Source organism: Tachypleus tridentatus, chromosome 6 (assembly GCF_004210375.1).
Source record: "Tachypleus tridentatus isolate NWPU-2018 chromosome 6, ASM421037v1, whole genome shotgun sequence".
Taxonomy (NCBI): domain Eukaryota; kingdom Metazoa; phylum Arthropoda; class Merostomata; order Xiphosura; family Limulidae; genus Tachypleus; species Tachypleus tridentatus.
In genome coordinates this window covers 25,041,249-25,054,417 of record NC_134830.1, presented here as the reverse complement: position 1 = coordinate 25,054,417, position 13,169 = coordinate 25,041,249, and the positions used below count along the sequence as shown (strand labels likewise).

The window sequence follows — 13,169 nt, the reverse complement described above, 5'->3', positions numbered from 1 at the left end:
TTAATTCAATCTTAGCAATCCAATGGCTTATAATACATAAAAATTTTAGTTTGTGTTAGTCGTAAATACCTGAGGTTACAGAGTTGTCAGCGTGTCACAGAAAGTTGCGCCTCAGATAATTTCGAAGAACATAACACAAACTCTAAAACCGGCAGTACTGTTATTTTTATATCTTTCAACAATTACACCTTCTGTGTGTAGATGTTGGCGATTTTTATTTGTAAAATTATATTTAAATAACAAATACGTGAGTTCCAGGTCAAAGCAGAAAGTAGTGACCTAGAAACAGAAAATAATTTATGTGTCATCAAATATTGACAATTTTATGTACATGTAGCTCTCTGTAAAATGTAAAAATAGATAAATTTATTTTATTGGCTATCGATTCAGTGACATAAAAATTTGTTCTTCATTTTCAGTGTTATGGTGTGCATACAGTTTGTTTTAATTGTAAAGTAAATATGATAGGTTATAAAATGTGAAAGAAAAATATGTATTTTCTGGAGATAACATCCTTTATTGTAAGAAGCAACGTACTAAAATATTTTGTCAAGAACGTTTTTATTATTATCAAAGTTATTATTTTTTTTCTCAAAATTACGAAAAGTAAAACACATTTACATATTTGTCATAAATTTTGGACAAAGTTGTCTTTCTCTACAGTATCCCAGAACGTTTCATTGATAGGAACTAATAAACTTACCTGTGTTAGTTTTTGATTAAACACAGAATGAAAACTAAATTCATTTACTTTTTTCAATCCATGTCTTAAATATAACTAGACACATTCATCACGATTTAATATGTTAATATAACCGGACACATTCATCACGATTTAATATGCTAATATAACCGGACACATTCACCACGATTTAATATGTTAATATAACCGGGCACATTCACCACGATTTAATATGTTAATATAACCAGACACATTCATCACAATTTAATAAAATAATATAACCGGACACATTCATCACGATTTAATATGTTAATATAACCGGACACATTCACCACGATTTAATATGTTAATATAACCAGACACATTCATCACAATTTAATATGTTAATATAACCGGACACATTTATCACGATTTAATATGTTAATATAACCAGATACATTCATCACAATTTAATATGTTAATATAACCGGACACATTCACCACGATTTAATATGTTAATATAACCAGACACATTCATCACAATTTAATATGTTAATATAACCAGACACATTCACCACGATTTAATATGTTAATATAACCAGACACATTCATCACAATTTAATAAGATAATATAACTAGACACATTCATCACGATTTAATATGTTAATATAACCGGACACATTCATCACGATTTAATATGCTAATATAACCGGACACATTCATCACGATTTAATATGTTAATATAACCGGACACATTCACCACGATTTAATATGTTAATATAACCAGACACATTCATCACAATTTAATATGTTAATATAACCGGACACATTTATCACGATTTAATATGTTAATATAACCAGATACATTCATCACAATTTAATATGTTAATATAACCGGACACATTCACCACGATTTAATATGTTAATATAACCAGACACATTCATCACAATTTAATAAGATAATATAACCGGACACATTCATCACGATTTAATATGTTAATATAACCGGACACATTCATCACAATTTAATAAGCTAATATAACCAGACACATTCATCACGATTTAATATGTTAATATAATCGGACACAATTATCACGATTTAATATGTTAATATAACCAGATACATTCATCACGATTTAATATGCTAATATAACCGGACACATTCACCACGATTTAATATGTTAATATAACCAGACACATTCATCACGATTTAATATGTTAATATAACCAGACACATTCATTTTCAGTGTTTCAATGAGTTTCATGCTGGAATCACAGAAGATGTCAACCTGGAGTTTCAGAAAAAGATTATTGGTGATTTAAATAAACATTTTTAGAGAGATTTTCGGATCTCGACAGAATCGAAAGTGACATTTTCCTTTCAGAATCCTTTTGATTGTGTCATTGATGACGTGCCAGTGGAACTTCTGTTGGAGGTCATCGATTTGCAAGGAAATGACTTGTTGAAAGCAAAACACAGAGAGTAGCAACTTATTGAATTTTACAGCTGCATACCTGAAGATGATTTTCCAAAGCTGAAGCAGTTCGCATCTGGTATGGCATCAATGTTCGGAACAACTTATGTCTGTGAACAATCACCTTCAAAAAGCATTTTCAAAAATGAAGTATGTGAAGTCGATACATCAATCAAGGTTGACTGATGAACATTTGAAAGCAATTCTGATGATTGGATGCAGCAATTAAAAACCGAACATTGAAGATATTTCGAAAGCCAAACGCCAATTTCATAAATCTCACTAACTTTTTTGCGGCTTAGTGAAATTCAGATATGTACTCACTATGTGTGATGTGACAATTGTTTTTGCTAATGTCACCTTCTTTGATAACCTTTTGGTAAATAAAAATGTTGGTTGTATTTCTGTTTGTTTTTTTATTATATGTGTGTATTGCATGCTACTCCCACATGGCTAATGTGGCATCCTAAACTTAGTGTTAAGTCTTGTACAGAGAGCTTTCGTTCTAGCTCATGAGTATTGAACATAATAATCATGTGGCCCCCGCTTCTCATTCCCCAAGTAATCTGGCTCCCTGTGAAAAAAGTTTGGTGACCCCTGGTATAGATAATATATGTGCACAATATGCTATAGTTGTTGTCTTATTGAAATATTGGATTTTATGTAGGACCTATACTGGAATATACACATTGATGGCATGTTTAAAACAATTTGACCTTTAGTAATACAATGCATATATAGGACTTTATTAAAACCATCGCCTGGCAACACCATGTAAAACGTATGTGTGTGAAAATTGTGAAACATAAGACGAGGAAAGGCAAAATCTGTTTGCAGCCCTAAGGGACAGTAGTAATGCAGTCCACTTTTTTAAGACTCATGTAACACACTTGATAAAAAACATAAACATATGGAACCTTCGTAACACAATCCACCCAGTAACACCACCCAATTTTGTAAACACATATGTAATGTATAAATTAAAACTACAAATAACTTGAAACAGGTTGAAATCTGTATGCAGTTCTATAAATGTATAATAACACCATTCACCTCAGTACAACACACACAGTACACTTATAAAACCATCAGCCTATAATAATACTATCAACCAACAGAAACTCTATCGACATTTTAAAAATTATTGGAAAGGAAAAGTGTAAAGCAAAATGTATGAAACAAAATATTTTGTTAAGAACAATAAAAATATTAGTTTTATGGGTTGAAGAATAGAGTATTTAAACTATGAGGTCAAACTAGTAAAACAGTTAGGATATTTAAAGATACCGAAATATATGATTAGATATAAAAATGATAACTGTGATCAGTACATTAATTGTGATTGTAACATTCTCAAACTCTAGAAATACCAAAAAATGTATCGTGCAAGTTAAATATATAAGCATAAACATTACAACTAATGAATTAGTGAAACGTTTTATACATAAAGTGATAAATAATTATACAATCATACTAGGTAAATTGGGTAAAATATTATATTTAGTAGATGATCCTAAGAACTGTGCTAAGATTGTTTTTAGTAGCACTATTCATCTATTGAAACACCATTTACCTATGTATCACATAGGTGTGCATAAAATATAAACAGAAGGTCGTTTCACTTATGAAACAAAACTGTAAACACAACGTTATGCACATTAGATTACATTACTAATTTAAGATTTTGTGACTATAAAGTTTATAACACATTCTCAAGCACTGGTGGTTCACTCAAGAACTATTTACATACCCATGGCTCTTGTAACACATCCTCTGGCAGTATGAGAACTCCCTCCTGTCATGGCACGCCTTTAGCAATGTGTCATGCGGGTTCCACTTAGTGGAACAATGACGTCATCATTCTTCTACATGTTATGGAATCCACACAAGTATGTCGTGTTTTGACAGTGTGTTATTCAATTGCGAGGATAACTACTGATATTTGTAAACTTTCTTTAACTGACATATCCATAGGCACTAATCTTTATGAATTATGAGAACAATATGATGAAAGTTGGACCTTTTTATCATGTTAAGTTCTCAGGACATTTATTTAACAGGTTTTGTGTCATATAATGATATTGTTAAGAGAAATCTATTTACGTTGTCAAGTTTGATGTATCTCACATCGACTCAGAATTATCAGGCTCAGTTTCATCTGACTTACTTTGTGCATTCAGATATAAAAATTTTAAAATTTCCAAACTTTCGTGCAGGTGTTCTGAATGTCTTACGACATTCTTGATAACGTAATATTGATACGTTGTAAACATATACTAATCATTTTACTCATGTAAAAAATTAATATACCGACAGTCAAACACCCTTGTTATTTTAGACCTGTGTCTGATCGCCCTTAGGAGAGACAAGCCTATTTGAAGTGATGTCACAGATACGTGTATAAGGTTTCCTCCTGTATAAATGCTATTCCAAATACTCAGTAAACAAAAAAGCATTGAATTCAGGTATTCCATTTTGTGTAAATTTTGTGCAGTAAATTATAATTATATTTATTATTTATCCCATGAACACGTGTAAAAGAATATTTCTTGTCATTGTCATGCGAGTTAATTTTAAGCTAGTCCTACCTATCATCCAGTATAGTCAAATTATAAATTAAAGGCTGGCCAGTCTGGTAAGTAGTAAAATACACATACATCGTAAATAAATATTTTGTTTACTTATGTGCGTTTCTTTCTTTCTGATCCGATTTCAAAATTATTCTCTGCAACACATTTCGTGAATCTGTATTTAAATGGTATTTTTAAAATATAATATCTTTTAATGTGGATGTAAATTATTGGAGAGTATTATTGACATTTGTAAAATTAATGTAATTAAGTTGACAGTTTTAATGATGTATTTCTTGCTAAATATGTAAAGAGTAAGAATCTCACTCTCTGTTTTATTTTGATAGTGTTATAACATTTTTGGATTATCAAGAATTTCTTTAAACTGGCTTGAAGCTATGAAAATCTACTCATGATTTCATAGATTGAAGTGTGTATATTTTAATGGCTATTTACATGACGTCATTTTTTGTGAACAATGGCAGTAATGATCGCCGCTTTTTACAAAATGACATGTTTTGCTCTAAAAAGTAAGGTTTACCATAGAGGAATTTTCATAGTCTCATTGACTTATTTAACTCAAAATCTTTACTTCATTCGTGAAAATAGGTCATTCAGAAATCTTCTATCAGACTTTATCAGACTATCAGTACCTCTTCCTCATGGCAGATCTGTTTAAAAGCTGTTACAACATTCTAGTAGCTGTTTTGATGGCTTTCATTTGTATAACATAAAGTACCCGATTGGACAGCGGTAAGTTTACGAACTCACAACACTAAAATCCAAGAGTCGATTCCACACGGAGAATACAATAGATAGCCCAATGTGGCTTTGCTCTAAAACAAACAAACAAGCACATCATAAGATCCTGGTGCTTTGCTTGTTTGCTATATGTTATTTCTGTATGGCTTCCTTAATTTAACTTCCTAGGCTAGTAAGTGTAAGTTGTGTTTTGTAAGATCTGTTAGGGATGCTCTAATCAAAAGTTCTATGAAACGTTCGGCTCTTCTTTGCACCAGTAAATACCTCATTTGAAATATTTACATTGTTACAATCGATCTGGAGATTTATCTTCACAACTTAAATAATTCACACATGAATACAATCTATAGTGTGAAGGCTGAGAAAGTTATTTTCTCTTATAAGGTGAAACTGTGTTAATATTAATATACCATAAAACTACAGATTTGGAATAAAGTTGTGCAATGGTGCATAATATTACAAGCTGAACAATAGTAAGCATTTAACTCCAGCATAATATATTTTTTAATGTTATATTTTTTTCAAGGAAACACTTTAATCCATGTAAATAATCTTGAAGCTGTGAACGAAACAAAACAAACAAAACCTTTGTTAACTTGGAGTTATGTAATACGTGAGTTATGTTACTTTATATTCTAGTAACCAATACATCCTTTAAACCAGGAGTTCTCAACCTTTTCTGACTTGCGACACACTACGACAATCTGAAAATTTTCGCAGCATACCTGGAAATCCCTAACGATTTTTTTAGGTACATGTTATACGGCAAGCATTAAAAGCCTTAGAATGAAAATCACAGCCAAAGCAAGCGATAATAATGTCATTGTGCATCACGTTTAGATACACGTAACACAGAAGAGCTAACTTAAAAAGCTTTAGAACGAAAATCACGACCAAAGCAAGCGATATTAATGTCATCTGCACATTAACAATACTATCGCTTGTTTTGGCCGTGAGTGTCGTTCTAAGGCTTTTTAACGATTTTGTGGTATAGCAGAAAAATCAAAACTTTTTATTTTTATATATGTTTTCAATGTGACGCTTGTGCCTACTTCCGAGAGCAAATCAAATTGAAGCGAGGCTCTAACGTAGACAAACAAGCTCGCATTTCATCATCGACTGTAAGAAGCCTCTCTCTCTTTCTGGCTTTAATTTCAGTCAATGCTGAAACTCCAATTTCGCAAAACCACGAAGATGCAAATGAAAGCAGAACTTCAACTGCTTTTGAACTGATTGCAGGATATGAATTTTTAATGGAGATCCAAAACTCATCCAAGCTCTTTTCGAGAAACAATGACTGATAAAATTTGTCGTTTCGTAAATCAATGAGCTGTTCTTCCTTCTCAGTTGTAAGATTTGTTGTCTCGTTGATTCCGAATGGATAGGTTACCCAGTTATATTCGTCGACAGCAACTGACGGGAAGTAATGTTTTAGTGCGGACTGTAGGTCGCTTAATGTGTTCAAAATTTGAGGGACAATTTTCTTCTTTGACGGACATTCGTTAACAGAAGGAAAACAATCAAGGATTTCTTTCGAGATCTTATTCTTCCACAGCGTCTCCTTTTCATCGAAGGCCAGAACTTGGGCTTTTCCACTAACATCAGTAGATTCATCAACTTGAAGAGACCATATCAGAGACAATTCATCTTCAGGTGCTTCGAAGTGTTCACAAACTTGATTCTTCAAATCCGACGACAAGTCTACAATTCTGCGCAAAATTGTGTCATTGAACAGTGGAACTTGCTTAACCTTTTTGGCGGAATACGTTCCAAGTATAGTTTCAATGATGATTGCTAACGCTGGCGCAATGACTGATTCGGCCTGCGTATGCGCTTTCTTGCGTTTTGCCAACAATTGAGCAACCTTATAACTTGCAATCAATCCTTTTTCGGGTATCTTCGTGTGGTTCACAAGCTTCCTTGATTGTTCATGTTGTTGAGCCGCGAGATTCTTGAAGTATTCTTTTGGTTTACCCTTCACAGCTGAATGTTTTGTTTTCAAGTGTCTCTTCAGTTTGCTAGGAACAAGCGCCTCGTTTGATAAAGCTGCATTGCAGAGTAGGCAGAATGGTAATTGAGAATGTTTCAATTCCAAAGCGATAAAACCGTATTCGATGTATTCGTTTTTTTACTTTCGTTTGATTCCTTGCTTTTGATTCAACACATTCTCCTTTGCAGCACCAGACTTACTTAAATATTTTTCCATGGATAAATGATAAAGCTAATTCATACACAATAAGCACGAAGTTCTGCAGTTGATATAAAATTCCTACCTACAGCGTAGTAACTGTAGCTCACCGCAGAATGAGAACTTGTTCCAGAAAGCACTTTGATTGTTTGATGCATCATTTATGACGTACGAAGCGCTTGTTGTGCCACAATTAAACTAACAGTCGAACCGTTGCAGTCGAGAACGAAATTTAAGTATGAACTCCTCAGTGCTCGAGTTCAATGAAAACCATCGAATGTTTTGGAAGATTTCAGAGTGTCTCTATAGTACCTTTCATTAACTGATGTGTTCGACTTGCTTGTAAAATCCCAAGAAAGTTGAATGTGTTTCAAAAACATCACGGCACACCTGCCAATCTCTCGCCGCACACAGGTTGAGAATCACTGCTTTAAACACTAACAGACTTTAAAGGCATGCTTGTGTTGGCAGTGATTTTTTGTACTGTTTTATAAAGACGTCACATAAGTTATGCCTTCAGTTATGTGCATGTAACATAGTCTTCTCTGTACTTCCATATTTACTTTTAGACGGTTTTAATTCTACGCAGACGGTTTTGTGACACAAAGGAAGGAACATAAAAAGTTCAATAAACCTGGTAAAACCCTCTGTTGGTATATACTAATAAAATATAAGCTATTTAAACTAATTCAGATATTAAAAACTAAACTGTAAATCTGTACATAAGTTTCCTTATTAGGATATTTTTATTGCACAATATAAATATAATTCTTTTTTATATTGAAGCTTTTTTTGGAGTGATCAAATAAACACAAAACTCTGTTTTTGAAGTTTTTGAGCTTGCACACATTTTACACAAAGTTTCATCATAAGAAAATACCTTTCGTATAAATATGTACTGTAACCTTAAACTAAATTTATAATACTTCCAAGCTATAGATCAAAATATTTTTTCATTACCTTGTGCTGGGTTTCAAACCATCAAAAAGGAATGGTGACTTGACGTTCACTCTAAAAGAGTACGCCGGAACCCCATCTGCTCTGGCTTCTCGCCAATGGAGAATATATTGCTTCACAGTATGGCTTAGATAACTGAACATATATATATATATTTACTAGGACTAACTTTTATATATTTCTTACCCTAAACATATAAAATGAAATAAGTTAGCAAAACCAAAGTACATCTAATATTATTCTGTTATTGGATACTTAATAATGATAAAAGTTATTCATAAATAATAGAAAACTATACAAACTGATGTTCATCACTTGTCAGTCATAAGTTTTAACCCTAAATGAATGATTCCTACTTTACTTTATTAATTCTTTTAATTATTATATCTTATTTTCGAAAAGTAATCACTGACTTTGAAAAGTAGATTGATAATTTAATCAATTGTGTGTAACATAAACCCGGTTACAGAACTCCCCAATTTTTTACAGACTCATGTATATAAACAAAGTGAGGTTTTCTTTTTCAAGGAGAACTGTATAGTCATCGAATTTCTGGAATTAGCAGGTCTTTGTACTTCAGAGGAGAAGCTATATAATAAATGAGGTGGTCAATTTGTGAGGTGGCCAATATCAGTGCTTTACACTTATTTATAATTAATTAACTGTTTCTGTTTCCAGAAATTGTTAACATTGCAGAAGGCACGTATTTTCTTAACCTTCTAAAACGTATGAGCTATTAATGATCACTGACTGGACAAGTATATATTTTCAATAAATCTATCTTCGTAAATTGTAATATTAAAATACTTTTCAAAAGAATTAATACTATCACGGTAGATTAATTATTGATACGATGGACATTGTATACGATCCTTTTTCCTAGTTACAACAAATCACGAGAACAAGCAAATGAGAAAAATGTAAAAAGTACTCGAGTAAGGACTTCCATGAAAGATGCTATAGAAACGACACAAAATTTAGAAAAAAATCTTTCCCCGAAAATCCATATGTTATTATTTTTATTTCTTTAAGTCCACTAAAAATACCAACCAAAAGCTATCGTTGTTCTCTGATACTATTGACTTTCTCTGACTGTCTGTTTTTTAAATTCTTATTATTATATTACTCATTATTTAATACCTTATTATTAATATTGACATACACGCTAATCTGAGTTTAGCGTTATGTATAGCAACGATTACGTGTTTTAAGCCTAAAAATGATTACGTGTTTTAAGCCTAAAAATTATTATGTGTTTTAAGCCTAAAAGTGATTACGTGTTTTAAACCTAAGATGTTGGAAGGAATGCTTAAAGTGAAAGAATCATTGTAATGAATTGTTTTTTACATGGTTTATTTATAATACAAACAAAAGAGTGTCATCATTACTAGATACAGTCTACCTAAAATTTCTTAGTATGAGGTGATTTGTTACATAAAGTAAAACTTATAATATCAAAGCGTTACCTTGGTGGGCTCCAAAGTAAGATGGCCCATTTGGAATCTATACTACCCAATGTCAGGTTCTGAGGTGCAGATGGTAATACCCTGTAGTGGTCCAATAAACAGTTACTGTACACGGACATATATTCGAGGCATATAAAATGGCGAAAATCAATACTCTTCACATGTCCACTGCAAAACTCTAAACAAATTTCTGGCACGCCCCGATGTTGGCAGCAGGAAGTATGGTCAACGCCGCCAGCCATACATTTGAAGGTCACATTGACAAAAGGGGCACAAATCACCATTTGAGTTATGCTGTAAAAAAAATACAACTTTTATCACCAATTTGTAACAGATTATTTGGATAAAAATGGAACATTAAGATTTTTTGTCTTTCAGGAATTAATACTAAGTTTTATCTGATTTCATGACTTATTTTACCTGAACATTTTGAGCAAAAAAAAAAGTGATATACAACTAAACATTTATATGTTGGAAAATACGCTGATATTATCATGCATCTTTTAAAATTAATGCCATTAAGAGAGTCAAATATGTCATAATGTCGAATTTGATTATGAAATACAAATAACATGAAAAGATTGTGTCATAAATGAAAATTATTGATTCAAGGAAATAATTCTGTAAATACATAACATACGGTGTTGTCGGACCTGTATCATATAGTCTGATGTTTTTATTCAATATTTGATAATTCATTAAGGAATATAAGTAAGTATTCGGGCAATTGGAAATGCAGCAAATAGCATATATAATATTAAAGTGTAGAAAAATGAAACCGAAAAGGCGTTATAATGTTCAGACAATCCTGCTATTCGTTGATAAAAAGAGTAGCCCGAGAGTTAGCGGTGGGTGGAGATGACTAGCTGCTTTATACACACACACATTGAATAGAATAAAAAGATTGTTTTAGAGAATACTACGTGTTTAAACGCAACTGGTTTGAAAGTTTAGTAGTAACTGGAAAACTTTTCTTGGGAAATATTTAAAATATTTAGTTTCTATGAATTAGTCTTAGATGTTTGTTTTCTTTACAAATAGCGTCATTATTGAGTCATTCATAATGAAAGAGAAAGATCTTTTCTGTGATTTCTGATTCTCCTTTAAAAGATATGGTAATTTGAAATGGTTCTGAGAACCGTTAGGGACAATCTTATAGCAGTGAGACTTAATCAAGAAACCAATATGAGCTGTTGTTCTTGTGAGGTTAAGAATGTGAGTTAGGGTTAGCGAGGCTGCACTACGGATAACGTGGTCAACGTACGAAAAATCATAGGTACCATCAAACCAAGCCTAACTTAAATCTCCCAAGAGAACTAGCCCTTAAAAAGCTTAAAAATGATAATAGCATCATCATCATGGAACTGAACAAATGTAAAGTCACCAGCAGAAACATTTACGAACAAAATACAATCTAAAGACCAGAAGAATTATCGAATACGTAACAGTGAACCCATCGATAAAATGAATACAAAAGGTAAAGAGATTACGTATGATCTTACAAAAACAAGTACCATCCATAAGAAAATACTGAATGAAATTAAACCGTCTAATACCCGCATCCCAGAATTATACTGTTCATCAAAGAAACATAAAGTGGATATGCCATTAAGACCCATAGTCTCAACACATGTTAGTATTACTTATGCATCTAATTTTGGTGCTGTAACTAAAGTCTATTCCAGTCCATGTAAATACTACTCAAGACTTGTTATCGCGAATCAAGGATGTACCTCATTTAGTGTTTGTTTGTTTTTGAATTTCGAGCAAAGCTACAGGAGGGCTATTCGTTCTAGCCGTCCCGAATTTAGTAGTGTAAGACTAAAGGGAAAGGCAGCTAGTCATCTTCACCCACCGCCAAATCTTGGGCTACTCTTTTACCAACGAATAGTGGGATTGACCATCACGTTATAATGTTCCCATGGCTAAAAGGGGGAACATGTTTGATGTGACGGGGCTTCGAACCCGCGACCCTCAGATTACGAGTCGAGCACCCTACCCACAACGGTACTCGACAAGTAGCGTCAAGACACCAACACCAGCTCTGATCTATGATGTGTTTAGACTGTAGAACCGTGGTGTTTTTTTTTATGTTTGTAATCCAACTGTTAGACTAAATTCCATAGACTACAAGATTTAATTCACTGTGAATGATACGAATGACAAGAGGAATATAGATTTTCTTAACGTTGTCATACAATAATACACAATCTACCTCGTTTTACCGAGTAATTAGAAAACTGTTCTTCTTTAACTTCAACGTCATCATTCCAAAGTTTCCAAAAAGCGCGCAATTATTGGAGAATAAAACATAACTGATCGTACTGCAATGAAAATAACTATAGACGTTCTTTATTAAAATCACTTCTTCTGAGCAACATCGAATAAAATTTCAAGAACTATGACGCGTGAAAATCAGTATTGCACATCAGAAAATACAGATAAACAAAAAATAACAACTAATTTTCCAAAGTGTGTGTGTTTTTCGTATAGCAAAGCCACATCGGGCTATCTGTCGAGCCCACCGAGGAGAATCGAACCCCTGATTTGAGGGGCGAATTTTCCAAATATAACATAAAAATTATTATTTTTATAACACCTCTAACTGACAACGCTATCTGCAACACAATAGAAACTATAATCAGGAAATCTGAATGCTCAGGTTCAATCCTGAAAAATTAACTTTCAAAATCTAAGTACACTAGCTGATATTGTAATAAAGTCATCTGTCTTACAAAAACGTGCTTGCAACCTAAAGCCTTTTAGTGACATAGAGATATGTCTGCAGATTTATACTGAGATACCGAGTTTCGATACCTCTACTGGACTTTATAACAAACAACAACAGGAATCTAAGTATGAGTGTCTTATCTCCAATGTTGTTTACCAGCTAATATGTACCATTTATCATCATCACTACACACGAGAAACCAGAAGAACCCTACACAAGAGGATAGGATAGCATATTGACACTCTATACATAACAATTAGAAGCACAATTACAAATCACTTTTAAATAACCATGGACAAGTAACACCTGACATGAAATAATCATTCGCTGTGCAAATCCTCACCAAAGCTACCATGTAC

At 32.7% G+C, this 13,169-nt stretch overlaps 1 protein-coding gene across 1 annotated transcript in view; it reads right to left on the bottom strand.

Annotated features, from left to right (window-relative positions):
• Positions 1-13,169, bottom strand: part of LOC143251563 (Ig-like and fibronectin type-III domain-containing protein 2) — a 67,318-nt gene that overhangs the window by 37,458 nt on the left and 16,691 nt on the right. Inside the window, exons 7-8 of the mRNA XM_076502835.1 lie at positions 10,080-10,373; positions 8,617-8,748 (exon numbers count right to left, since the gene is read on the bottom strand). Coding sequence (XP_076358950.1) covers positions 8,617-8,748; positions 10,080-10,373 — 426 coding nt within the window. The remainder of the gene's footprint in view (positions 1-8,616; positions 8,749-10,079; positions 10,374-13,169) is intronic.